At 53.6% G+C, this 27,618-nt stretch overlaps 1 protein-coding gene and 1 pseudogene across 1 annotated transcript in view; both read right to left on the reverse strand.

Annotated features, from left to right (window-relative positions):
- Positions 1-27,618, reverse strand: part of LOC132213914 (protein Daple-like) — a 64,550-nt gene that overhangs the window by 22,856 nt on the left and 14,076 nt on the right. Inside the window, exons 5-16 of the mRNA XM_059660794.1 lie at positions 25,349-25,407; positions 24,478-24,561; positions 21,366-21,506; positions 20,812-20,930; positions 20,025-20,106; positions 19,562-19,711; positions 16,296-16,442; positions 14,986-15,112; positions 11,770-11,915; positions 4,650-4,787; positions 1,818-2,228; positions 1,086-1,327 (exon numbers count right to left, since the gene is read on the reverse strand). Coding sequence (XP_059516777.1) covers positions 1,086-1,327; positions 1,818-2,228; positions 4,650-4,787; positions 11,770-11,915; positions 14,986-15,112; positions 16,296-16,442; positions 19,562-19,711; positions 20,025-20,106; positions 20,812-20,930; positions 21,366-21,506; positions 24,478-24,561; positions 25,349-25,407 — 1,846 coding nt within the window. The remainder of the gene's footprint in view (positions 1-1,085; positions 1,328-1,817; positions 2,229-4,649; positions 4,788-11,769; positions 11,916-14,985; positions 15,113-16,295; positions 16,443-19,561; positions 19,712-20,024; positions 20,107-20,811; positions 20,931-21,365; positions 21,507-24,477; positions 24,562-25,348; positions 25,408-27,618) is intronic.
- Positions 10,055-10,893, reverse strand: LOC132213857 (RNA-binding protein 7-like; annotated as a pseudogene).

The raw sequence follows: 27,618 nt of genomic DNA on the forward strand, positions 1-27,618 counted from the left end.
GTGGAGAAAGGGGTGGAAGGCTAAGGAGAGAGAGTCCACAGGAAGCACTGGGTGAGTGTGTAAATGAACATCATCGCCCCCAAGATCAAGTAGCAGCAGGCGCCCTCTGCAGGCTCTGCAGGCTCAGTGCCCTCCTGGTCCCTGTGATGCCAAATCCCTGCACCTCAGCTGCTCCCAGGGAAGCCCCAACCTTTGCCTAGCATCTTGCTGAGGCAGAGGCAAGAGAAGTACTCAGCAGGGACAACTCACAAGCACAGGAAGTGGACAGCTCCCTCCTGGGCTGCTCCAAGTGTGGGAGAGCCTCTCTGTAGTGCATCTCTCCCTCTCTCTCCCCCGCCTTGGAGCCCTGTGCACTACACACCTCCCCCAGCCTCTGGGTCCTGCTGCACCTGCCGGGGCCATTGCAGTCAGGGATCTGCCAGGACAGGAGCTCAGCCGAAGTTGGCTGACTACATGCACACAAAGCCCTGATTTGGCAAAAGCACAAAGTTAAGATTTATGCATTTAAGGTACATCAGTTTTACCTTTAAAAAAGGTGTATGAAGAGTCAGAGGTGAAGGTGACATGAGAATGACAGAGTATTGGTAATTCTGCTGCACGTGAGGGGAACATGGGGTTTTCACTATACTATCCCGTACGGGTCCATATATTCCAAAGCTTCCAAAATTAAAAGTAAAAAAGAAAATCAGAAGCCAAGACTGTGAGACTTGTACAGGGAAAAGGCCCGGGGAGCTCGGTAAGGCACGCCCCTGAACATAGGCAGCCGAGGTGAACCTTCCCCTCCTTGTCCTTGGTTTGGAGAAAAAAGGAAGAGGGGGTAGGAATCCTGAGGGGAGCTGGGACGCCAATGCTGACACCTGGTGTCCCAGAGCCGGGATTAGTGGGCACACCCTTCTCCCCTGGGGTATCCTCCTGCCCCTCAGCCTCCAGGCGCACCAACTCCACATCGCTGAGGGTGATGGTGGATTTATTTACTTCTCTTCAATGTGAAGCAGCGGGACCAGAGGAAACATGAGGGGCCAGAGTGAAGAGGAGACAGGAGCCTAGGGGAGCCCGTCAGTCACCCACCAACTGCAGGCACGCACCTGTCATTGAGAGCTTTGCTCTCCAGCTCCAGGGTCCGTCGCAGCAGTGTCTTCTGGCGGCTGTACTCATCCATGAGGGCCTCATGTTCCCCAGACAGGTGCTCATGGAGCGCACCCAGGCACGCGTGTTCCCGCTGCAGGGCCTCGTGGGCTGCCACCAGCTGCTGGTGCTGGAGCTGCGTGTTCTGCTCTGTGAGCGCAGTGAGCAAGGCGCTCTGGGAGCTCAGAGTGGAATTTTCCACCTGCCGGGAGGGAGAAGGGGATGATGCCTCACCAGGTGCAGGCCCAGGGGGACCACAGACTCCAGAACCCCACATCCCCACATGCAGGGAGGGGCCAAGAGCAGGTCAAGTGTGGACACCAAAATAGCAGGACCCTCAGGACAGGCAACACCCAGCTGAGCTGAGGACAGTTCTACCTGCACTTAAGGAACTGCTGTGGGAAGGCCAGGGCAGAAACAGACTGTCACATGGGCCTAAGCTTAGTCCTGGGCCCCTCCATGCCCCTGTGACCTTTCTTGGCAATTTATGCCCTTTCTCTGGATAAGCTCCTTGGGTACCCTCTCTGACTACTTTGAAAAGTACATGGAAAATCAGTAAGGACATAGAGAACCTGAACAGCACTACCAACCCATTTCTCCGATATTTACACAACACCCATCCAACCGCATTCAAACCACCAGAAAGTTGACAGGGAGGAATCCGTCCTAACTCATTCTGAGGCCAGAATTACCCTGGTGTCCAGCTGCTTGTCCCGCTCCAGACCCTCGGGCTGCAGGGTGTCCAGAGACGTCTGCAGCCTCTGGTTCTCCAGCAACAGGTCCGGGCTCTCCCGCTCCAGGGCGTGGACCCTCTCAGGGGCTGTCCTCAGGGCGCTGACCTCCATGGCCAGCATCTCGTTCTCCTCCTGCAGCCAGTGCAGCTCCCGCTCCAGCTCCTGGGCCCGCGTCGCCTGCTCCTTCACCTGCTCCAGGTCCTGGTGCAGCTGCTGCCGCTCCCGCTCCAGCTTGCTGACTCTGCTGCTGGTCTCCATCACCGTCTGGTGGAGGACTTTGCTCTCATTCTCAATGTCCTGCACGCAGGCCTCACTGCTGGCCTGTGAACGCTCCCGCAGCGAACACACCACTTGTTCAAGATCCTTGATCTTCAGGAAAACACAATGGAAAGGACACAGGCGTGATTTCGGTCCAAACTAGGAGCCCAAAGTGTAGGTCTGGAATGACCATCTCATCATGGACCCAAAAGACGTCCTAATGTTCCCCAAAGGGCTGATATGGACACAAGGTGAAGGGCACGGAGATCCTCACCCAGACAGTTCAAGTCTAAACACTTTCACAGCAGCCAGATGACTTAGAAACAGAAACCACATCTTCTCTTACTTAAAACAATGAAACTGATTTCCTTGGTGCTTTTTACCCTGGTCCACAGGGGCCCGACAAGCTGGCCGCCCTCCCCAGTGGCGGCTCTTCACGCCACTCTCCCCTGCAGACATTGCACATGATCTTCCCTCTGCTGTGAATGCTCACCTGCCTGCACCCCCAGCCTCCAGCTTCTCTGGCTCCTTCTCATCATCCAGGTCTCAGTATGATTGACTGCACCTCAGGGAAGCCCTGCACCACGATTCTAAATGTCCTGCACCTAACAATACTCGCCCTGGACCCATGTATATTCCCTCAATAGCACAGATCTGAAGTCACCTGGCTTGTCATCTATCACTGAACCTGCTAGACTGGAAGCCGTATCAGGGGAGGGTGGATGCATGTCTCTTAAGTATACACAGCACCACTCCAAGCCCCCTTTTCTGCAATACTAGAGAGGCTGAAGAACTCAAGTACCTGATACCCAGCCTCCCCTGCAGCTATGGTTAGTCATGTGTCAGGTGTGGCCTATGAGATGTCCACAGAGGATCCCGGGAGGCCTTCCCTCTGTCTCTTCACCCTCCACATTCTTCCTGCCCACTTCTTGGTGAGGTACTACAGTCACGGCCAAGACTGGCAGAACAGAAAGAGAGAAGCCTGGCTCCTGGGTGCCGTCCCTGAGCCACTGCCCCAGCACTGGGCTTCTTGTAATGTGGGGGTGGATCAACCCTGGAGGTTATCCAGGGCTCTGAGCGTGAAGCTGGACCTTTGAAGGGGGATCTTCGTCCTGCGGGCTGTCCCATGTGCTGCAGGACATTTTGCAGCATTCTGGCCTCTCCCACCACAGCCAGGAGCATCTCCCCTCTCCTCCCCCAAGTCATCACAATCAAAAACAAGATGGCCAGTGTCCCTGGGAAGCAATATCTGTCCCTGCCCCCCTGCTGTGGCTGGAATTGCTGGTCAGACTGCAGCTGACAAGGAAACTGGTAACCCAGGAATCACTGCTGGATTCCCAGGACATGGCTGTGACCCTGGACTCTCCCTCTTGCAGGCAGGGGTGCCAGGGGAGGCACGGGTGCTGGAGGGCCTACCTCCTGAGCTTTCTCAGCCTTCAGGGTCTCTATGTCATGGAGTAGCTGTTCTCTCTCCTCCATCAGCTCCTCACTGAGGGTCTCCAGATCCTGACTGGTCTGCTTTTCTCTTTCCACCTGGACTCGCAAATCTTCAATCTGCAGAACCAAAGACCCAGCCCGTGCAAAAGTCTGTTTCAGGAAGTGAACTGTGTTTTAAATCAAACCTGAAACCTGTCAGCCCCATGGAACACTTTATGAAGTATAGTAACTTTCATCTTGGGTAAAAACTGCTGTTTAAAACTAACCCTGCTACTCTGTAAACATTTACTTGCTTAAATAATAGGGAAATAAGACTACTTCCCATTCCAGAGAGGCCATAAAATATGCCCCAGACAGAGTAGTCAGTGTTGGTACCAAGCCAGGCCTTGAGATATGGTCTCACAGCCCTGTCCCAGCAAACACGACTTTTTCTCAGAAGGTCCTGAAGTCTCATTCCAAATTTGGAAAACAAAGAGCTGAAAAAGATATAAATTGAAAAGACTTCCACCATATTGGGCCCCAGGATTTGAGAAGCAAGAGTTCCTCTGGGCCCGCTAGTGCTAGCGAAAATGAATAGGACTCCAAATAAATTTGGCTTATTGATTAAGGCTTCTTCTGATTTACTGCAGAACAGGAAGGGAGAAGCCTAGAGCCTGGTTGGCATCCCTGAACCCCTGACCCAGCACTGGGAGGCCTACCCTGGGACTTCTTTTACTGTGAGGTGGATCAACCCTGGAGGTTTGCCAGGGTTCTCAGTGATGCTGGACATTTAAAGGGGGATGTTTCTTTGTCCTGCAGGCTGTCCCGTGTGCAGCAGGACATTTTCAGCATCCTGGCCTCTCCCCACCACAGCCAGGAGCACCTCCCCTCTCCTCCCCCAAGTCATCACAATCAAAAACAAGATGGCCAGTGCCCCTGGGGGCAATAACTATCCCTGCCCCCCTGCTGTGGCTGGAATTGCTGGCCAGACTGCAGCTGACAAGGAAACTGGTAACCCAGGAATCACTGCTGGATTCCCAGGACATGGCTGTGACCCTGGACTCTCCCTCTTTCAGGCAGAGGCGCCAGCGTAGGCACGGGTGCTGGAGGGCCTACCTCCTGGGCTTTCTCAGCCTTCAGGGTCTCTATGTCATGGAGCAGCTGCTCTCTCTCCTCCATCAGCTCCTCACTGAGGGTCTCCAGATCCTGACTGGTCTGCTTTTCTCTTTCCACCTGGACTCGCAAGTCTTCAATCTGCAGAGCCAAAGACCCAGCCCATGCAAAAGTCCGTTTCAGGGAGTGAACTGTGTTTTAAAGCAAACCTGAAACCTGTCAGCCCCACGGAACACTTTATCAGGCCTTTTCTCAAGGGGAAAATCTTCCTGCCCACTTCTTGGGGAGGTACATCAGCCACTGCCATGACTGCAGAGCAGGAAGGGAGAAGCCTGGCTCCTGGGTGGCGTCACTGAGCCGCTGCCCAGGTCAGGCCTAGTTGGGCAGTGAGCTCCCCATACCCTTGACCATCACCTCTCAGCCCATGGTGTGTACTTCCAGCTCATGGTAGAGAAAAAGGCCATGGACACCAGTCGGTCAGCTTCCCTCCCAGCTTTCCACTGCTCACTCTCACTGCTTCTGTCTTAGGCCGTGTCCACTACTGTCCTGAGGGTAAGGCCACATTCCTGGGGCCAGCAGCCACCACTGGATGTGCTACAGGGACTTCACCCAGTTGGTGACATTCCTATTCATCCAGCTGCTCTCAGGGGTCCTCTGCTATCTCTCTCCCTCCTCTCCCCTCCAAGTAAATGGACCACCAAGGCCTGTCCTCATTCCCCATGTGGCTCCCCCTCCACACCCCACTGCGCCCAGGCCAGACCAGCTCCATCCTGCCTGGACGACTGCCCAATCAGCGGCCTGACACGGAGCTCTTCTGCGGGAACCACCAGTGCCCACTCCCTGAACATGAACTGCCTGGACCCACACGTCTCACACTCTGTGCCTGACACCTGAACACCGTGATGGATGCAGATTGAGTCTCAGGGTGGGCCCTGAGGTGCAACTCCCAGGCGAGGCTCGTGCTGTTGTCCCTTCCCACTGACACCAAACTCATGACCACACGGGAGGAGGAAAGGGTTGCTCCCTGCTAACACTGTGACCACAAGCGGGTTTCTGTAACTGACAGGGCCAGCAAGCAGCAGGCATGGGCGCCAGCTTCTGTCAGGGTGACGTGCTCATCTCACACCTGGCAGGAGGCAGGTACAACAAGAGATGAACCCTCCTGAGAGCGCCAGGCCCCTCCCACCCTCAGAGCTTCTGACATGGTCATTCTGGGCTGGGGCCCAAGAGCCTGCATTTGACTTGTGACCCTGATGCTGGTTTGGGATGACGGCTCTAAAACTAAAACAGAGGAGCCCCACGATCCAGATCAGGTGGCTCTCAGAGCTTTTAAACATCCCAGATCTCAAGCCACCGACTAGAACCTCTGGGGGCAGGACCTTCAGACGTCCAGCGACCCTGTGAGCAGCAGGACCTAGAGCCAGCTCCATTCACCTGGCTGTGGGCGGCCTGGCACAGGCAGGTTGACAAACTCCCGGAAGGATCGCTGCTCTAATGCCAGCTCTGCCTACTTCTCCTGGGTGAGGCCGCCCAGCCTTTATCTCACAGGTCTGGGCACAGTTTCCAGACTCCTCGGAAGCAGCAGGCAGGCAGCTTCTTGCCCATGACGGGGAGGGTCAGGCACAGTGGAGTTCATATCCGTGCCCTCACAGCACCCTGTGGGCACACCCAGCCCTCTGCCCCAACATGGGGACCCGAGGACGGGGCAGCCCCACCCAGCCAGGGTCAACAGCAAAAGGCGCTGCAAGGAGCTATGTGTCTGAGTCTTTCTCACAAGTGAGAACACCTTTCTTCTCCTTCCTGATCGCTGCCTCACTTCCTAGCACCAGGTCTGGGCTCAGCAGGAAGCAGGCATCTGCCCTGATGGCATCGCCTACTCTGGAGCTGGCCCTGAGGGGGAAGGCCCTGCACAGCTGTCACTCCCCCTCATTCAGAGAAGGACACCGGCCCAGGGAGTCCAGTGATCTGCCCAGAGCCCCACAGTGAGGATGCAGCAGAGCCAAACGCACCGCAGTGGGCCGACCCCAGGCCTGCTCTCTCAGACGGGGCCTGGGGTGTGTGCCCCCCACCTCCTCCCTTGTCCACCCCCCTCCCCATCTTACTGTTAATTCTTCTCCCCTGCCGCCCTGTCTGTCCCAGTGAAAGGAATGTTATGTCCAACCTTTGCATATGTGGTGTGGCTGCTTCTGGTCTGAAAATGTGACTGCCCCCTGTCCACCCGCCTTCCCCCCCACCGCTGAACACCCCCATCTTCTCTGCTTCTTTTTTCCGTGGAACTGGAGCCCTCACTCCTGTCCTTCCCTGAAGGCCCTCCCTTCCCCTAGTGAGAGCTCTCTAGGCTGAGATGGGTTTCCCATCATCCTCAAAGCACCAGGCTTGGGCCGAGGGCTCCTGTGGGGAGGTCCAGGTCTCCAGAGCACTGGGGTGCCAGGGGCCTGCCCATCAGTTCCTGTGCTGCGCTTGTGTTCCCATGATACGCCCCAAAGGGCTGCCCTCTTCCTCTCAAAATCAGGACTCCTGCCTGAAGGAATGAACTCTTAGATGTCAGTGCCAAGTAAGGGTGGGGGACGCACCCTCTCTATGGTCCACAGAAGGGTCGTGAGTTACAGGGAAGGATGAGAACTTAGGAAACTAAGGTTTACACAAACCAAAGCGAGCCTACAGCCTGGGCGACACTGGGCGGTGGGAGAGCCGAGCTGGCACCGGGGGGGCCTGGAACTCCGGGCCGACTGTCCTGGCTGACCCTTGTCTCTCCTTCTCAGACACCACCCAGAGGGCCATGTTGTCTGGACGTGTCCAAGGCTGGGCCTGCCCTGGCTCCAGGGAGGTCAATGTCAGGCCATGTCCCCTGTGGTTTTTAGCTGATGGCCCAGATGCACCATCGATCCAAAATTAGGGAGGACCCATGATGCAGCCAGGCCCTGAATGGGCTAAGAAGGACAGGGAGCCCCTCCCTCCCACCAGGGGCTCAGAGCCAAGACAGGCCTCCCAAGGGCTGCAGCAGGACTGCCCTGGGGTCCTACAGGGAACTGATCAGGAGAGGAAGTGGGGATGGGACCTGAGAGACAGGGCTAAGGAGTCATGTGGGGAGGCAGCACCCACCACCAGTCCTGTGTGTGCGGAGGAGGGACCCAAGTGGACCCCGAGGGCAGGAGATGCGTCAGGGGTCATCTCTCAGGCCTGCTGAGAGCTGGGCCAGAGGCTACAGTGCAGGCCTCTGCAGCTCACCCCTGAGGACCCGCCCCGTTGGAGGTTCTCATCTTTCTAAAGGTCAAGCCTTTCTATCTCGGCCAAGGTCAGGCTGCCATTTACAGAGACATACCCTGTGCCCCGCCCACATGAATCTAAAACCCAGACTGTCTGGTGGCTTTCCCTGAGCTGTGCTGCACAGAGAGACACGGCATGAGGAGGGGCTTCCTCCTGGCCCCCGGGGAGAAGACACACGGTGCCTCAAAGGACGAGAAGCCTGAGTCACCGAACCTCAGATGTCCCACAAGAGGCCTGGAGAAACCACTGCACAGGAGGAGAGGCGGTCCCAAGCCTCACCCAGAGATGAAGTTCCAGCAGAGCCATGACCTCCGGGACCCAGGTCTCCGGTCTGCAGCCCACGTCCCTGCCATTGCCGGGGCCGCCTCAGCAAATGACGCTGGCAGGACCGCTGGGCAGGTCAGGAGAGACACCAGACACCTGAAAGCACCAGTCCTGCCAGGTGGTCAGCAAGAAAGAGTGCCCTTGCGCCTCCCTCATCCGGAATCCAGGCACCCGACAAGGTGTGCTCAGAGCCCACAAAGCAGTTCTGTCACCCGTGGTGGCTACATGGACTGAGGCCCTCTGACCCAGAATGACCTGCACAGGGAGGCTGTTGCTAGCCTCTCGGGGCCCTTCTTGCCATGTGAATGGGGTCCTGGTAACTGTAGGATGAACCTGGCTGGGAAGCCTGTCTGTCCTCCCAGATGTCTGTTCTACTGCGCTACTGGGAAGACCTGGTTTGTCCAGAAAGGCAATGCAGTCCCGCCATCTCCTCTTCCTCATCCCCTCAACCGAAAGGAGAGAGTGGGCACTGCACTCCTGTCACCAGCAGCCAAACCCTGAAACGGCCCATCCATGGTCTCCACACGGGAGCGAGTCTTCCACCCCGGCTTCTCTTCGGGACCCACCAGTGTTTTCTGTTTTATTTTTTGTTTGTTTGTTTTATGTTTTCAATATATTAAAAAGTAACAGTACAAAATGCTATAGTTATTAAACAGGATCCAAATATATCCTTTATAAACTAGTTCTACAATTTAAGGGAAACATCTTGATACATAAAAGCTTTAACAGGATTTAAAATGTTTAAAACTAGAACGTGTATAAGTCTTAACTCTTTCAAATGTTCAAACAGAAAGACAACATGCATAATCCCTATAATAAAATGTGTCCTTGCACACATACCCTAGGGACTTTAAAAAATGTAAACTTTTAAAGTTTCAGTAATAAAAAGAAAAAAAAAAAGTTTCAGTAATAGAGGCAGCACTGAAAGGCTTTGTGAACCTTTTCCCAAACAACCATACTTTCAGTAAATCATTTTATCTGACTCCGCATTTGCATTTTTGTTCTTCCTGAAAAGGAGAATTTACACTAGCACTGAATTTTTAATTAAAAAAATACATTTAGAGATATTTAACTTCCTGAGTGACTTCAGTTATTTAAATATGATTTAACAAGAAAATTCTAATGTTTTAGAAAGAAATAGGAAGTGAAGATTTACACTTGATAACCAATTAGGGCAAAACTCAAAGAGCATGTCACAGAACTTACACTTACATTCTCTATGAAGTTAAACAATATGATTAATACCAAACTTCACCAATAATCTTTCTCAAATGTTAGTAAAATGAATCACTGAAATGACATTTTCTCATTTGTTAACAAAATACTACTGCATTTTAGACTACCAACTTGAATGTTTTCTATTATATACACAAAATGTGATTCACTAATAAGCAGGTTCTTGCAATACCATAGATAACAGAGCATTAAAATATTTTCTTTATGATACAACCGATACATAGAACACGCGCCTTCCTCAATTTCTAAAACGATTAGGAATTGTGGAACTTTCTTTTGCATAAAACCCTTTCCTCTTCATGAAACCCTGAGGTGAAAGGCTATCCATGTAAAAGCTGCCATCACAAGTCTTCTCAGTTCTGTATTAGAATATAGCTATATGTTTAAAAAATTTTATAAAGAAATGTGGCAACTTATAAAACTGCTCTGTACAGTTTTAACGAAACATTCACAGACCAACTCAGCCTAGGGCGACCCTATAAAAACACTGTCCTTTGGACACTTGCTCGTTTGGAGATGAAGCCCCTTCCCAGCTCTCCTGCTGCCTCTTCTGTTGTCGGGGCCATGGATCCAGCCAGGTGGTTCCTGTCCTCACGGAAGTGACCATCTCCGTGTCCTCTGGGTGCTGCTCACGGCTATCGTGTCTGCTCCTGGGCAGGGAGGAGAGCTCTGCCTGGTTGGCGCAGCGATGACGGTGTGTCCTGACGCCATTGGGAGCTTGGAGACTCGTGATAACCAGGATTGTGTGACTGAGCTGATGGGGAAATCCTGACTGATCCAGCTGTGGAGAACCACATTTCCTGCCCTATGACATCTGTCTCAGAACGTTCATCACTGCTTGTTTCTGAACGTTTTCTGGAGAAGAGAGAGATCTCTCAATTGCCTGTGGCGATGGAGCCATGTTATCCAGGCCCTTCCGTGTCTGTGAGGAGATGTCGAGGCCGGGCTTGAATTCTCACATGACGCTGGGAGGCATGGCTACTTCCTGAGAAACTGGGTTTTGCTGGGCCTTCCAAAGAGTTTTATTGCATTAAGTAGATGCGTTGCATAAAGAACAGATAATGCATGTTGGAGATTCACAAATGCAAACTGCTTTGCTTTGCCATCCTACCTTCTGGGATTTTCACTGTTATCACTGGCCCCGCCTGGCGGGAAGGCGGGAAAAGGAGCCCCGCGGTCACTGCAGTGTCCAGGTCGCCACCTAAGCGAGCAGATCCGCTTCCGCCACTGCCCCTGCGGGCGCCGCCCTCCCGTGTGAGGCCAAGGGGGGCCTCCTGACGCTCCCACTGCGCACTCTCCAGAGCCCAGGTCCTCGGCCACCAGGCGTCGCCTACGTAAACGTCATCACGCTCCTCTGGCCTGCGTCAAAGTGCACTGACCGAGTGCGCAAGCTCGGAGGACAGCGCTCTGTGAAGGCCATGGCTCCCAGGGAGGCTCGCGGAGCCGGAGTCCGCGTGCCCGACACCGGCTGGACTGACCTTTGGAGCGCGGAAGCCTCCCTGGACCGAGGGACGTGGGACGGACACAGCGGCCGCCTTGGAAGGTGGCCTTGAAGGAGGGGTCCCTGTGCCTGGTGACCAGGAACACGGTGGCCCTTCGCGCTCCCCTCAATGGCCTCAGCCCGCTGGCCTCAGGGCCGGCGACAGTCTCTGCAGACAGCGCCCTCGTGCCAGGACAGAGGCGACCCACCGGGGACCTCCTCCTCTGCAGAGGACATGGCCAGGCATCTGGACCAGAGCCCTTGAGAGACTGGCAGCGGCTGGAGCCCATGATGCTCAGCAAAGGGAAGGGACCCAGATGGGCGGTGCCAAGGCCTCGAGGTGAGACTCTCCCTGTACCCGCCCCGCCCCCTGCAGAACCGGACCTGCTGCGGAGCTCGGGGTGCAGGACGCTGCGTGAGTGACCGGCCACTGTGTGACCCCGGCCCGCACTTGGGCCCCGCCCGGTGCTTTCTAACAGGGCGCTGCTCTCCTTCCATGAGGCACTTACCACACGCGGGACCCTCTGCCTGCACTAACTCACACCATCCTCACCACACCTACTGGTGGGTGCATCGCTAACCCCATTTCACAGATGAAGGCAACGAGGCACACAGAGGTCCATCGTGTGCGGTCTCACTGCTGCAGGGACTCCTCATGCTGCCTCGTGACGCCTCTCCAGGAGGCCTCCTGTCCCCCTACCATAACCGTGGCTGCACTGGACTCTGCCTTTCCCCAGCTGTGCATGCTCACCAACACCTAGGTGCTCCCCCTGGCCACTTATATGCCCGTATGTTCCGGACAGCACCCACGGGTACCTGCTTTCTGAGCTGCTGGTTCTCCTTCTCCAGCTCCTGGCGCTGGAGGCTGCTCTCCTGCATGGCCAGGGAGGCGTCCCGCAGCCCCTGGATGGTGCCCTGGAGGCTCTGCTTCTCCTGGTCCAGCTTCAGGAAGCAACTGGAGGCTGAAGAGCAAAGTGGAGTCAGAGCCCATATTCCAGGGGCCTCAGCTTCTGCTCTCTGCCCCCGGCGCTGAGATGGCCATTAGCCTGAGCCTTGGGTTTGGGGGGCTGGGCGTGTCAGCTGGGTGCCATCCCTTTTTCCCAGGGTGCTGTTGCTGTCTGCACATGAGGGTTCCTCGGGCGGTTATGGCCCCTCTGCTGGTTCAGCTGGGATTGTTAGGGGAGCAAGCAGAACTTAGAAGAAAGCAGGTGATGGCAGAGAGAAGCCAATGCAAAAGTTCAAGATGGTGGAACTGCTGGAACCACTTTTTTACAAAGTTGTAACCTGACCATCAAGTCAAGGATTGCAGAGACTAACAGATGGCAAAGAGAGTGTGTTCTCTGTGCCAGCCTCAGAGTGGTGGGTGTCCGGGAGTTTAGGGGGGACACGATCATTGACCCGCATGTCTGTGGGTGGAAGAGGCTATGGGGCACATATGCCCAGTACTTGCCACCTCTGGGTAAATTCCTTCAGTCAGAGATTTCATTTTGTACTTTCACAATTGCATTGAAAAAGAATGAGACAGGGACACAATGTCGTTAAGAGTTCTCACTAGCGCCCTTGCGATAATTGCCGATAGGCTACTAGAGACCAGCCACTACGATGTCCAATCCAGTGACGAGAGTGAGAGCTGCCAGGAGACAGAAGAAGACCAAATTATCCCAGGAAATAGCACATGCTGCTGTAGTGGAGACAAGGAAAGGTTCTCAAGCGATCCAGCCACACAAAGATTATATCAGAATCCGAAACAATGGAAATAATAGAGATAGCAACTACTCAAGAATCTGTGACACTGAATCCTGAGATAATGGAGCAAACAGTTAGCCAAGTACAGGGCATGCTGTCAGTTGCCCAGACTCAATCTGCAGAATCAGGCTGCAGCATTAGAACCGCGCTTCTCCAGCTGATCCACATGTTAAAGAAACCTCCTGAAGCATCTGCTCCTCAATTTCAGGTCATTATAGAAATGATACACCATGTTTTGAGAGACCTAAAGGACATTCAGGAAGAAATAGCTGACATTAAGAGGCACATAAGTCGACTCAGCCTGTCATCGTACGTCTCAACATGTGCACCACAAGGCCACGTTGACTTAACACCTTGCTTAGATCCACAGCCGATTGCATCTACTCTACAGCCCTCCGTGGATCAGCCCGCACCACCTTTTCAGCCAAGCGAGGTCGAGTCCTCCCCTGACGAGTTCTTCCGCTCATTCTCATCAGCAAAATTTAAGAAAAATAAATAAAAAGAATGAGACAATATATCCAAATTGCTTAAAAAATTCTAAGCGAGATGAAAACATAAGGTAAAGCCAGAAAAAGGCAGATTTCCTCTGTTGCTTTTAAACAGCTTGAATGCAGAACAGAAAAGGGAGCACAGACCTGAGAAGAACGGGCGTTCTTGGCCCCGCCCTGCCACCAGGAGGTGCGTGATTTTGGATAAATCCCAGGGCTTGTTCAGGAGGAAACCATGAATGTATGAGGGGTCAGGGTTGTTCCCTCACCTGTCCCTCCAGGGCCACACACTCAGCCCTGGGAGCCTTATCACACTGTACTGCTAATAGGGCTGCTCATGAGCACCCCAAGAAGCAGAGCAATGGGTATCTTTGGATAAGACAAGGGCGAGAAGAACAGCCATCCTTTGTTGGCACCCTGCGGGCCAGGCACAGTCTAATGCTTCACTGCCTTCTCTCACAAGATACCCATAGCAATCCTGTGAGGCAGCTTCATTACCCCCATTTTGCAGATAAGAAAACTGAGGTGCAGAAGAGGTCACCTGGCTAACAAGTAGAGGAGCCAGGACTTTAAACCAGGCCTTTCTGATTCAAGAAGCCACCACCCCAACCACACATAAGTATACACACTTTGTTCGTGAGCTCCCAGCTAAGCAGTAGGAGTTGGGAACACCAAGAAGTCAGTCACTGACCTGAAAGGGCTCATAAGCTACACTGAGCATCTGAATCAGGGAGGCTTTCCAACCCCATCAGCCACCTTGGTCTCTAACAAGCACATTTGGTCTGAGCCACTCCCTGTCAGCCAGCACCAGTTCTGTGTCCCACCAGGGGGCAGTGGTGCTCCCCAGGAACCTGAATTCCCAGAGCCTGGGTTCCCAGGAGTGAGGAGACACCAAACCACAGAAAGAACTAACTTCTCACACAGACTCATAGTTCAATGAACTGATTTTAGGTTTGGAGCTGATGGGACACCTTGAAGAGAGGAATACCCAGCTGCTTTCAACAGCCTTTCCATGATGCTGAGGAATGTTGCTCAGAATTGAGAAATAGTTCCTCCCCAACCCAGCCAAAGGCCTTCCTGGCTCTAAGCAAAGCCTAACCTGCACTCACAGGTGCACGCGTGCTATTGTTGGACACAGGAACTGGCTTGTTGTTTGCTGGGTGCTGAGGCTCCTGCTGCATGGCCACCCCACCCACCTTCCCTGGCCAACCCCTCACCTCCTCTGGGGGCTGGGAGGGGGAAAACACCAGAGGAAGTGGAAGAGGCCTGGGTCCCCTGAACAGCAGCCACTGAGCAGCCCCAGCCCAGGAAGACGGAGAGCAGACTACACCCATCTGTCCGATGATGAAATCAATGGAGGAAACCATGCCCCGGGTACAACTATAATGGAGGCGAGTGACCACTGGGGACGTCTCCTGCATCCAGAGCTTCCAGTGCTCCACGGAGAGATCTAAGACACCCTCTGGGTGTCAGCGTGCTGTCATTTGGAAGCTCCTGTGTCTAGCTGAATGGGAACTGAGAAATCTGGCAGCACTTCCTTTGCATTTCATGTCCTGACTTCAAGGCTGCCAGGCCCTTCATGTTCTTGGAGAGAATTGCAATGAAACAGTTTCAAATGGCCCTTGAATAAAACCCTATTTACTTGGGCTGACATATGAGTTTCAGAGCCAAGGGCTCAGCTCCCTGGCTTATGGAGAAGCCGAACAGTCAGCTGTTCCTGGAGCAGGCCCTTGGTATCCATTAAAGTGTAATTGTTTTCAATCAGGCTGGCTCCATGGCACCATCGGCTGCTGCCTACCCTCTGACAGCTGCTCCAGCTCCCAGCGCAGGTGGGTGGACTCCTCCACACTCTGCCCCTGTGCAGCCTTGAGGGCCAAGTTCTCTTCCCGCAGCTCCTCAAGGTGTTGCTGGTCTGTGTCCCGGGCCTGAATGTGCAGAAAAGGGGGTGGGGTGAGGATGCTGACTGGGGCACGCTCTGGACAGATCCCGGCCCCTGTGCATCTGCCCTCATTTCCCCAGGATGAAGGGCCTCCATGCCCCTGCTCACTTCCAAAAACACAGCTGCACAGAAATGACTCCAACACACGGCCCAGCTGTGAGAGTTACAACCACTAAAAAGTATGTTGACCCAGTGACCAAGGCCCTAGGTCAGGGGTGGGCAACCTTTTTGTGAGTGCGTGCCAAAACCAGCAAAATCTCTGACTCAAAATTCTTCTGTGTGCCAACCCTAATTTTTTGAGAACATGTTATGCCTACTTGGTATCTCTTAAGGTGCACATATGTGAAGAACCTTGAAGAAATAATAAAATTCATTTGAGTAACAAAAACACAGTATATGATGATGAAAAATACATTTATTTTTTAATGTATACATGTACACTGATAGTCTGACAGAAAATGTTATGACTCTGTTTGATATTATCAGTGGAACTTTTGCTGCTGCATCACTGATGACAGAGATTTTACATCAGGTTTCTATTTCGTGACCTTCAGAGATATGCATGAGCTACTACTTTCATCCGTCAGGCTACTCCTATTATGAGACTTAACAAAATTCATCACTGAGAACAAAGATTCACAATTGTAAATGAAAGATTATAAGAGAGGGTTTCGCGTGCCAGCAAAAGTTACTGGCGTGCCATGTTTGGCACGTATGCCAGGGGTTGCCCACCCCAGCACTAGGTCCTAGGGGATGAAGTTCTCTGAGCGGTGTCTGAACAAAGTGACGTACAGCACAGGGCTTTAGAGCAAATGCTATAATGATGGCAGCTCCGTCGCCCCTTAGCAGGCCTAACGCCTTGGAAAGGCCGTAGGGACTCACACATCACAGCTCAACCCACATCATAAATGCCAGAGGAGACCCTTTTTGCAACAGAGGCCCAATCCCTCCATCCTCACAAGAAAGCAACACAGCGTCAGGCCCTCTCTGTGTTGGAGGCTTCAGTGGTGCCCACTCAAGCCACTGAACCTAGCAAGCGACTCTCCACCGTCAGCGAGTCACTGTGCTGGCAGCAGCACCGACACAGTAGCTGAACATCAGAGAAGGGCACAACATGAACCGAAAACTGCCCCAACAGTTTTACACGTGGCGACAACAGCCTGTCCTACCAAATGTAGGCGGTGCAGCTTTGATTTCAGCTGCACGTTCTCCTCTTCAAGCTCATACAGCTTATCGACCCGGGACCGAGCGACAGTCAGCTGCTCCTGGAGAAGGCTCTTGATGTCCATTAAGGTGTAGTTGTCTTCAATTAGCTCCTGGTCAGCAAGAACACACATGAGAGCAATGAGGTTAAGGCCCCTGGTCATGACAAGGGCTCTTCCAGGCACCTGGACCCAAACCAACAGCCTAGTGGTGACCCTGCTGCCATGGGAAGTTCTGTCTCCACTTTTGAGCCCCTGCCCTTCTCCATTAGGCCAAGCCAGATGGAAAAATCCCCGAAGCAAGACACTATTTAATTTCGGGAAGGGAACACTGTGAGAGTGTCTGACATGTACAGCCTCGGGTGGTTAAATGAGTGCACCTGGACAAGTGTGGGACTTGGCTGAGCCCCTTTACTTAAGAAGGAAGGGGTGGGGCTGAGAGTCCTGGGTTTGAGGACTGAGGCTAGGCCTCTCACAGTCACTCCACTGATCTTGGTTCTGGAACAAAATTCAGATGAGCTTTTGTTCAATATGCACTTCCTATTTGAACATTTCACACACCTACTCTCAGCAGTTTCCTGGAAATGAGGGGTCTGTAAGACACAACAAACAAGTACTATGGGCCTCTGTGTGTCAGGCACAAGCTGGGAATGGAACGCAGTGGCTGGGCCCTCGAAGGCCACCTCATAGGAGTCCATGGCACTTACTCCTATCCCAGTGCCCAGCACACAGGGGAACCGTGCAGTTCATTCCCCTCATCCCTGGTCCTGCCCTCCAGAGTCTTCCCAGCGCCACTCATGTCTTAGGGGGCTGAGTCTCCCCTGAATGTCCTCACAGTTTGTGAGCACAGATACACATGGATGTGTCTGTTTCTCTCAGGGAGCAGTTTTCCAAGGCTTGCCCCACTCATGGGTGCGGGCCAGTAGCTCCTGCTTATCCATCACGTGTTCATTTCCCCACACGGGCCAGAACCCCGGATTCTTGGTAGAGGGGAAACCGTATACCTACCGCCAGTGGACACAGCTCTGGTCAAAGCCTGGCAGCAGGAAGGGTTTGGTGACTGACTCTGGCTTCACCTGGCGGCCCCCTCTCTGCCTGACCCTGGCCCTGCACTAGGTGCTCTCTGTCTCTGCCGCATTCACTCTGCACAACAGCCCCCAGAGGGAGGCAGGGACAGTCCCTTCCTACACACGAAGAGGCTGACTTGGGTCAATTAAGGAATGAGCCCCAAGTCACAAAGCCAGCCAGGGGTGAAGCTGGGCTTGAACTCAGGCTGGAGAGCTCCAGACCTGTCTCTTCACTGCCCTCAGCAGCCTGCACCCCATCCTCAAGGAGCCCGGACTAGTATCAGCGATGTGAGCTGGAGCACATGGAGGGGCTTCACGCAGGAAGAAGGCCCAGCTCTCCCTCTTTGGCCACTGCCCCCAGCATTCTGATCTAGTGTTCCAGCCGGTCTACCCACCAGTACTCACCAGTATCACCATAATCCCAGGCCCTGAGTTCCATAGCACAGCCTGCCCCTTCACCCTTACAACCAACTCCTACCCAGCCTTCAAAACCCAGCCGGAATTGGGGGCGTGAGCACTGTCCTTGCTGATCCCTGGGCCCCGGCACATGGGCCTCGGAGAACAGTGTGACTCATTCTCTATGTGGCCTGGCCTTCACGGACCACTCTATTTCTCTTGTAATTCATTTACTAATGCCATGTGTAAGGCATTACTAGTTTCACAGCAAAATTATTAATCAATATGAGAAATGTTGCTGCTGTTATCCAGAGGCACACACCTTGAGAACACGAAAAAGGGGTTCCCACGGGAAACCCTGCAAAAGCCCAGAAGCTCCCCAGTGCCAGGAGCGAGTCTTGCTTTGTGTTAGATCCCCTGCTCCTGGCGCAGGGCTTGGCGCCACACAGGCCTTCAGTCACTGCGTCCGCATGACTGGGCGAGGCTGCTTGGACAGGCCCAGAAAAGACACAGAGACAGAGGCTGAGCCCTGAAACCTACCCCCATCCACGGGGCAGAGTGTTGGCTGAGATGTGGGCCTGCCTTAGGTTCCCCGTGTGCAGGAGGCTGCGGAGGCGGCAGCCTGGGGAAGCTTGCACATGACCTTCCGCAACCCTCCTACCTGTGAGTGAGGGTGCCCGTGCCCCACACCTGTCTGTGCTGCAGATTGATGCCCTTCATCACCAGTAGGGCCAGGGGACCATTTCCAGGACAAAGCCGAGAGCTGGCCTCCCACCCCCACCTCTCCTGGGCCGGGCTGCTTGGGCACAGCACCCAGGGCGCCTTCTCCCCAGGGGGTAGGGGAGTGAGCCACCAACATTCCTGGGGGAACAGACACACCCTGAGTAGGTGGGAGGAACCAACAAGCCTGGACCACAGTCATCCCCAACCCGCACCACCTGGCCCCGGGACCCCTGGGCCGGTCCGCAGCAGGAGAGCATGTTGAAGTCTCCGGCCAAACTGCCTGGCCAAGTGCACCTGCCTACCAGCTGCTTGGCCAGAAGACGGACAGCCTGTGCTCCCAGACCTGTGCTCCCCTCACAAGCTTCCTGCTGGCAGCGGGATGATTTCTTACCACCCAGCAGCCCACTCAGTGTGTGCTGACATCCTGGTTTCACACCACTCCCTCAGACTGCCTCTAACCCTGGGCTCAGCAGAGGAAGCAGCATTCCCAAATCCTCAAAGAGAGGGTCCCAAACCCGCTGGTGATGTGAGCCGTCGGATGCATGGTCAGAGTGTCAGTAACCCTGCCTGGGTCTTGGTCTCCATCCCCCCCCTCAGCCCTGACACCCTCCCCTGAACAGACCCATAACCTTGAGATCTGAGTAGGCTACACCACGGAGAGCTTCATATGGGACTTGCCCAAATACCATATATCTTTCCTATTTCACTGTATAAACCTCACGGACTAGCACAGTTATCTCTGTTTTATAGATGAGGAAACAGTCCTGGTAAGATTTAGTCATAGAAATTACAAGGAGTCTTAAAGAAAAAGATTAGTGAATAGAAAGTCATCACTACAGCATGAAGGAGGAGAAGGAAAAGTCCTAGAAGAATCAGGGCCTTTCAGCCACAATCTGAATCCTATTCCTTCCACTACCAGAGGGAGCCCAGGGGTCTGGCAGACAGTCTGCAGTGCAGGGAGAGGGCCAGCTGGGGAGGCATCACGGCTCCTCTCCACTCTTCCAGGACCCAAGTGCCCACCGGCCACCTAACCTGGGTCAGACTCACCTTCATGCGGGCTGCATAGAAGTCTATGTCTTTCTGCTTCTGCCTGAGGCCCATCTCCAGCCTCTCCACGTGCCTCGCCTTCTCCCTCAGGGAGTCCAGCTCAGGGAGGGGGGCACGGGCAGCCTGGGCTCTGGCTGCCAGCTCCATGTTCTGGGAGGTGGGCAAAGGCAGGGGACCTGGCTCAGGGCACCGTCGGGGTTGGGGAAAGGCCCAAGTCCCTGCAGCCCCAGGAGAAGCCAGGGGCGGCCAAGCTGGTCCGTGTGCAGGCCCCTGTGTGGGGGCCCCACATGCTCTCACTGCAGCATGTCATCCCCCAGCAGCTCCCAGGACAGCTGGCTCTCAGGCAGCGCTGCTTTGAGCGGGAGGGAGAGGTGTCCCAGGTCATGTTCCTGGGCCTGTGGCCCCGGTGACTGGGGCGTCCCAGCCCCCCACCCCCGGCCCACATGATAGGCCTCCTGCTCACATTGCGCCGGGCCTCCTGCAGCTCCAGCACCAGCTGGTACAACTGATGCCTGGCGTCCGCCAGCTGCTTCGTCTTCTCCTCCCTGGGGGCGATGAGAACACGTGGTGAGGGCTCCTCAGAAGCATCCGGAAAGCCCACCACCTGGGAGACCACAGCAGGGAAGGAGGGGGTCCTGGCTTCTAGGCGTGAGGAGGGCGTCTGCACGTGGGGCTGCAATAACGCTCTGGAGTCCAAGGTGAGCTTTAAGTTGTCACTTCAGCTCTCAGACTACACCACAGACCTGAGCTTTCCTCTGAGGTGCGGACAGGGAAGGAGCCCCCAGAGCCACTGCTCCCTCCACAGCCAGGCAGGCAGGGAGGCCCCCTGGCAGGGAGGTGAAGGGGGCAGCTTCCCAGATACCGGGCATGGTGCCATCACCAGCTGCAGGAAAGGGGGAGCAGGCCCACTGGACGGGACAGGAGAGACACATCCTCCCTCCAGCCAAGAGCACCCACACTGGGCCCGAGGCTGAGCGGCCGGCTGCTGCTCTTAGTCTGCCAGGTCTGGACCGGACGGAGCCCTACAGGCCCAGCAGAACCCTGATGTGCAGGCCTGGGGAGGGGAGGGGGCGCGCTAGCCCAGGCCCAACAGGGACCCAGCTCAAAGCAGAGCCTCAGAGCCCCGTCACCCCAGGGCACTGTGAGAGCTGCCCCGTTTGCTGCACCGCATGGCAGTGAACCACATGTGCGAGCAACGGGTGGTGACACAGGGCACAAGAGTGGAAAGACCGGGTCACTGGGGGACTCACAGCTCCTGCCTGACGCCGTGCAGTGTGGCCTTGGTGTCCGCCAGCTCCACAGCCAGGGGCTGCGTGTCCTCGCTGGGGCGGCTGCTGGTGTTCCACTCCTGGGTCATGGTCACGACCGGCTACAGGAGGGCAGACAGAGGGGTCTCACCGGCATGCTCCTGTGCCCGGCACAGTGCCCGCACTAGAACGTGGTAAAGAATGACCAAAAGATGGAAGAAAGTAAAAGAGAAGATGGCAGCCGCTACTGCAAAGCCAGGAGGGAGGCAGGAGAAGGTGGGGAGTTTTTAAGAAGCGAGGATATATTTAGTGAGACAGAAGGGCCGAGGGCATGGATCAGGCTCCCCAAGCTCAACCTCTGTCCTCACACAGGTGTCTCAGGGGACTGGGCCTGCAGGGAAAGTGCCCACGCCCTGCCCCCTCAGAAATGGACCAGGAGGACAGACAGTGTGCAGTTTGAGAGGAAGTCAGGATGAGGAGCGCGGCCATAACTAGGGCCCCGGACCCAGGCCCCTCCCCAGCCATCCCCCAGGCTGTTGGGCCACCCGCAAACACACCTCCCTGCAACTGTCTCGTTCAGTTACGAGCCTCCTGAGGCAAAAAGTCGTGTTGCTGGAGAGAGACTCCAGCTCCTCCAGGGCCATGTCTGGGACCTCCAACCTCTGCATGTCAAACAGGCTCTCCTGGTGGCGGGTCACCTGTGGGCACACAAGGGTAAGGTGCTGCGGAGGCCGGGCAGGGAGCAGCGCTGGGGTCCCCGAGAGCACCCACCTACCAAGGCCACGCCCCCTGGGACCTAGTCCCCATTCTCCCACAGCTGACCCACCTCACTGACATTATTAACCCTCAGCCACCAAGTTCCTGTGGGGGCGGGCAGGCTCCTCAGCAAGTGCAGCCACACTCTGCAGCCCAGCTCTTTCCTCACACACCACTGCTGCTCTCACACTAGCTCGAGGAGGACACTGACTTCCCACCAGACAGCACTCCTCCCAGGGTGGGAGCTCCCTCAACTGTCCCAGGGATTTCAGTCACATCTATCCATGTGTCACACAAAGAGGGTAAGCCTTGGGAGTGGAGGGTGAGGAGGGATAGCATCTTATTCTCCAAATAAAATCTAACGTGAAGATGGCCAGGGATCAAACCTGAAACCCAAGTACATGACCTTGACGGAGAATCAAACCTGTGACCCTTTGGTTGGCAGTCTGACACTCTAACCACTGAGCAAAATCGGCTGCGGCCTGACCTCACCTTCTCAACCTGATCCCAGACCTGCTAAGGAGGCAGAAGGGCTGTTTCCATCCTTGTCTTCTCAGTTTGGGAAGGTGAGTGTTTGTGCACGTGGGCCTCAAAAGGGGAAAACAAATGGCAATCCACTGAGTGATGTGCACCACAAACGTTCTCACAATTTCCAGAGGGGTAAGTGGAGGTGGAGAGTAACTTAAAAAAAACCCTGCTCTGGCAGGTTTCACTCAGTGGTTAGAGCGTCAGCCTGTGGACCTAAGGGTCTCCTGCTTGATTCCAGGTCAAAGGGCACATACCTCAGTTGATGGTTTGATCCCCAGCCCCATGCGGGAGGCAACCAGTCTATGTCTCTCTGACATCAATGTGTTTCTCTCCCTCTCCTTTTGCCTCTCCCCTCTTCACCCTTTCTAAAAAGCAGTAAAAAATATCTTTGGATGAGGATTAAAAAACCCCACCAAAAAAAAAAAAAAACACAAGTAAAAAGGACCTTTCAGTTCCTCAACTGACATCCACTTTCTCACCTTTCCCACCTCACAAAGGAAACATTGGGATTCAGCGGGTCTCAGAGAATTCAGAGAAATCTCTGCCTGTGGCGAGAGGCACCAGAAAGGCAGGGATGTGGGGCTCCTAGGCTGGGCTCTAGGCCTCCCCGCCCCAGTGCTGGGGAAAGGCCTCTCATGTCCCAGGGGATCCTGGGACACAACCCAGCCACACAGCAGTCACATGAGCAGCTTTTTAAAAAAATGTTTTACTTCTTTAAAATATGTTTTTATTGATTTCAGAGAGGAAGGGAGAGGGAGGGAGGGAGAAACATTGATGAGAAAGTGCCTCCTACACTCCCCCTACTGGGGATGGAGTCTGATACCAGGAATCAAACCATGACCTCCTGGTTCCTGGGTTGACACTCAACCACTGAGCAACACCAGCTGGGCCACAGGAGCAGCTTAATTAAAGGCTCGTGTTGCTCCTCCCCCAATTCTGACTCGGTGGGTCTCTTATGGGGCCCGGCACCTGAATGCTTGAGAAGCACCAATAATTCTGAAGCCCCGTTCGCAGGGCCAGGCCTAAATGTGATTATCACTCAAGACCCTCTGGCTGCATTATAAACCCTCCCCCCTCCTTTATTTTAATTATCCTGCTGGCTGAGCAGGGAAACAGTGAGTAGCAAAGACCTAGTACCCAGATACATACATGTTCAAAACACAAGGACACACAAGGATAATTAAAAGGCAGAATAGCCCTACCTAGTTTGGCTCAGTGGATAGAGCATTGGCCTGCAGACCAAAGGGTCCGAGTTAGATTCCGGTCAAGGGCATGTACCTCAGTTGCTGGATCCTCCCTGGCCAGGCCCTGGTCAGGAAGCACTCAGGAGGCAACCAATTCATGTGTTTCTCTCACATTGATAGTTCTCTTAGTCTTTCCCTCTCTCTTCCTCTCTCTCTCAAAATCAATGGGAAAATATCCTGGGGTGAGGATTAAAAAAAATAAAAAGCAGAATGGTCCTCAGGCTAACAGGTGGCCGCTCACCGTCATGAATAGCTGAGCGTATTTAGGACAATGCAGACTTCCCCTTGACTGCGACCAGTGGCTTCTCACTCCTGCTCCAGTGCTGACTCAGCACCCACCACCCATGGTGCCCATCAGCCCAGCCTGTCCCTGGCTCTGGCCTGGGGTATGGCAGCGGCCCCTGCCAGACCCACACCTGCTCCTTTGTGCTCCTGCTCATGCCTTTTTCATGCCTTTATCTCAGCTGTCCAATCAGACTGAAGGCTGAGCCACATCCCCTAAGATAACTAAATCATACAAGGCTTCTTCTGGAGGGAGGAGGGGGGTGTCAGGGAAATATACTTTCAGGTCAGTGCTGCCCCCACAGGCCCGGTTTCCGGGGAAACCACTTCTCTGATGTCACCGAGGTGCATGCAGAGGGGCTGCCCTCAGTGCACAGCCCTCCCGACCCCACCCCAAGGCCCAGTCTACAGCGACAGCCCTTCTGGGACTTGGCAGCCTGTTTCTCTGCCACATCCCTGACAGAAACGGACACCCTTTCCCCAGGAAGATCAGCCATGGGAAGCAGAGCCACATTGACCAGAACACATTTTCAGGGCACATCAAATTCTGAGCCCAAGCCCCTTGACAGTACTCAAAACCAGTCTGGCTCCATATTAGGCAAGAAGAGGAGGCAAATGAAGACTTGATTTGGGTGTATAAATTTTTAAAAAAAAATTTTTTCCCCCATTTTGTTTTAGCTTGCTGATGACTACCTTTCCAAACAGGTTCAATATGTCTCGTGTATGAAACCTAAAATTAGGAAAATCACTAGTGGGTGATGTAGTTTTTAAACTTTTCCTTGGTGGTGAGAGCCTGCCTCCTGCTTGCCACGGTAGAGGGTTCCACGGCTAAGCCCCACAAAGCCAGCCTCACACCTACCTGCCGGATATGAGCCAGGATCCTGACCTGGGTCTCAATGTCAAGCTGTTGGATTTTTTCAATAAACTCCCCTTTCCTGTCGCACTGCAGAGGTAACGCGTGTTAATGGGAGCATTCTGCAAGTGAGGCAACCTGGGCCCACCACAGCCACAGAAATAGTTTCCAAATGAGCTGCCCACCCAGCCCCTGGCTTCCTCCTTTATAACCATCAGCTGGCCTTCCCTCCTGTCCCTTAGACAGAGGTTTCTCCAGAAGTTGCTCTGACCACCCACAGCAGAATCACCGGGGGAACTTGTTTTCAAAAAGCCCATCAGGTTGAAAACACTGGAGGTGAAGCACAGAAGTCTGCACGTTAAACAAGCTCCAGTGACTCTTAAACCAATAAAGGTCAAGAGCATCAGGGGTGACAACCTTTGTCTTCAAAGGGCCGGATGTAGGAACATCTCGGAGTCTGCGGGCCATTCAGTCTCAGCTCTGCCATGTGCTGTGCAAGCAGCCAGAGATAATACAGGAAGAATTGAGTGTGGCCCTGTGCCCATGAAAGTTTTTTCCAAAATCAGGGGGTGGTCAGATGGGGCCCCCAGGCTGGATGGAGTTTCTGGTCTTTGGTCTAGGTGTCCCTATACTGGGGACAATTTGCTAAGGGCACCCCGGGCTGAGGAATCCCCACTTGCTTCTTGCCAAAGGTGCCCTGGGAGTAGAATCGGCTGCCACCTAATGAGTGGTCCCTTCTCTCGGGAAGCTGGGATGTGTCATGTTGGACTGAAGGCAGCGTCCCTCCTACCTCACTCACTAAGGGGGAGTTTATCCCCACAAACCCACACACAAGATGGCCAAGGGCAGGCCCGCTCCACCCTTGCCCAAGCCCTACTTGGACAGCACAGCCCAGCACCAGCATCAGCATCTTCTCCATTTCCTCCATACTTTGTCCTAAATCAAAAGAGCAACATATTTAATAGACTCATCTTCTCATGAAATCTCACCGGTGATACACCACTCTGCTGTTGCGGGGGAAATCAGATAAGCTAAAAAAAATCATTTCAACCTGGGTGTACCCCGCCATCTGTTTTCTATGTATGGGCTTGTATATTATTTAAGCCAAATGAGAATTCTATACCTAAGTATGTGTGGTCCTTTCCCACTCAAATATGTCATAAATATTGTCCCATGATAATCCAGGAACTCCAGCGTCAGCATCTCTTGTCAGTGTGTGCGGGAAGCAAGCCCAGTGGCAGAGAAGCGTCTCCGCAGGCAGTGCTGAGTGGGCTCTAAGGTGAGGTGCACACAACTCTCCCTGTTCATCCTGCAGCATTGCAAATAGACAAGCCCCGACGCATCCCCCAGCTTCACGCTGCCAACATCCTGCACATCTGTCCCGCCGCCCTCCTCCTCCCGTTTGTTTCTGTCAGTGTTTGGCTGGAATGTTCCAAAGAAAACCCAGACAACGTAAGGCGTCACTTTTGTACAAAGGCCACAAACTTACCAGTTTCCTTCCAGAGGCTCAAGTTTTCAATGTTTTAATCTAAATCAGTGGTTCTCAACCTTCTGGCCCTTTAAATACAGTTCCTCATGTTGTGACCCAACCATAAAATTATTTTCGTTGCTACTTCATAACTGTAATGTTGCAACTGTTGTGAATCGTAATGTAAATATCTGATATGCAGGATGGTCTTAGGGGTCCTTTGACCGCTAAAAGGGTCACGACCCACAAGTTGAGAACCGCTGATCTAAATGATGCTAAACAACATCTCAGTGGCTAGTTTGTTTGGTTTTAGAAGAAATAAGAGCAATTTATTTAAAAAGAAATTTAGAGAGGAAGGGAGAGAAAGACAAATCGGTGTTAGAGAGATGCACAGGCTGCCTCCTGCACACCCCCTCCCACTCACCCCCATCCCCCCAACTTGAGATAGAGCCGGAAACCCAGGCATGTGCCCTAACCAGGAATGAAACCAGCAACCTTTTGATGCATGGCACGATGCCCAACCAACTGAACCACCCAGGCCAGGGCTTGGAAGCAGGGGTGGGGAATGTCCTGCCCAAGGGCCATATAAGGCCTCCAAAATCATTTGGTCTGGCCCTCCCAAGGCATTAGGAGCGAGTTAATGAACTGTTTGACCAAATATAGCAGCTAATTTTTAAGTTGATAATTTTGTATGGCCCACGAATTATATACATACTCAAATGGCCCTTGGCAGAAAAAAGGTTCCCCACCCCTGGCTGCTGGTTTATAAAGCAGATTCTTATTTACCTCTTAAGGGAAAACTCATCCTTTAAGCTTTTCCTACTGCCAAATTGTCAGGAGGAAAGGCTTTTGCCATTTCACTCTCTCACACCAACGTATGATAAGCCCGATTTCCCCAGACCCAGACCAACACTATCACACTTCTCCTTCTCAGCCCTGCCAATCAGGACCAAAAAAAAAATCACACAGGGTCCCCTCAGACCATCCAGATCCAGCTCTTTGCAATATGCTCAGTAAGGGTGGGTGCTGCAGATCCAACTACTACGGTCAAAAACTCCCTTTGCTAGTAAGAGTAGAACTTCTCAGTGTTTAAATGGAATAATTCTCAAAGCCTTATGATTGTTTTTTCACTTGAGGCATTTCATTTGCCCCAAGAGGCTCCAATCCATAGTCATTCATAAATAGAATCACAGCCCTGACTCACTTCTCTATTAATGCTGAGCTGATGATCAGCCACAATATCAGTTTTGATAAAAAAGAAAGAGAACGAGCATAGGAGTGTTAACAGCCTCCAAACAGTCCCACTAAAACCTTTCCATGGCCACAGTGCTCTCGCCCACCAGCCCGTGTGCCCAAGTGACCTTCCCACCCAGGGTCCCCCCAGTCAGTCCCCACATGACAGGCAAGTGCCTCTTGTAAGCCCTTTGGTGGATATTACAGGCACAGACCCTCCCAGCCATCACCAGCTGCTCTTCCTACAGCAATTCACTTCCCCCAGGATTGTACATGGTGCTGTAGCCACCAGAGAGCTGACACATAAGCAAGAACGTGTTTGGAGGGCTCAGACAGCAGAAACAGAAGGCAGAGTTCACACAGAAAATCTTGATGTTCACAGCAGAGGGTCTAAGTGTACCATACTTTAGAATAACTCCAACAGCTCTGAGAATCTTTGTTCCCAG

This window comes from Myotis daubentonii, chromosome 12 (assembly GCF_963259705.1).
Source record: "Myotis daubentonii chromosome 12, mMyoDau2.1, whole genome shotgun sequence".
Lineage (NCBI taxonomy): Eukaryota > Metazoa > Chordata > Mammalia > Chiroptera > Vespertilionidae > Myotis > Myotis daubentonii.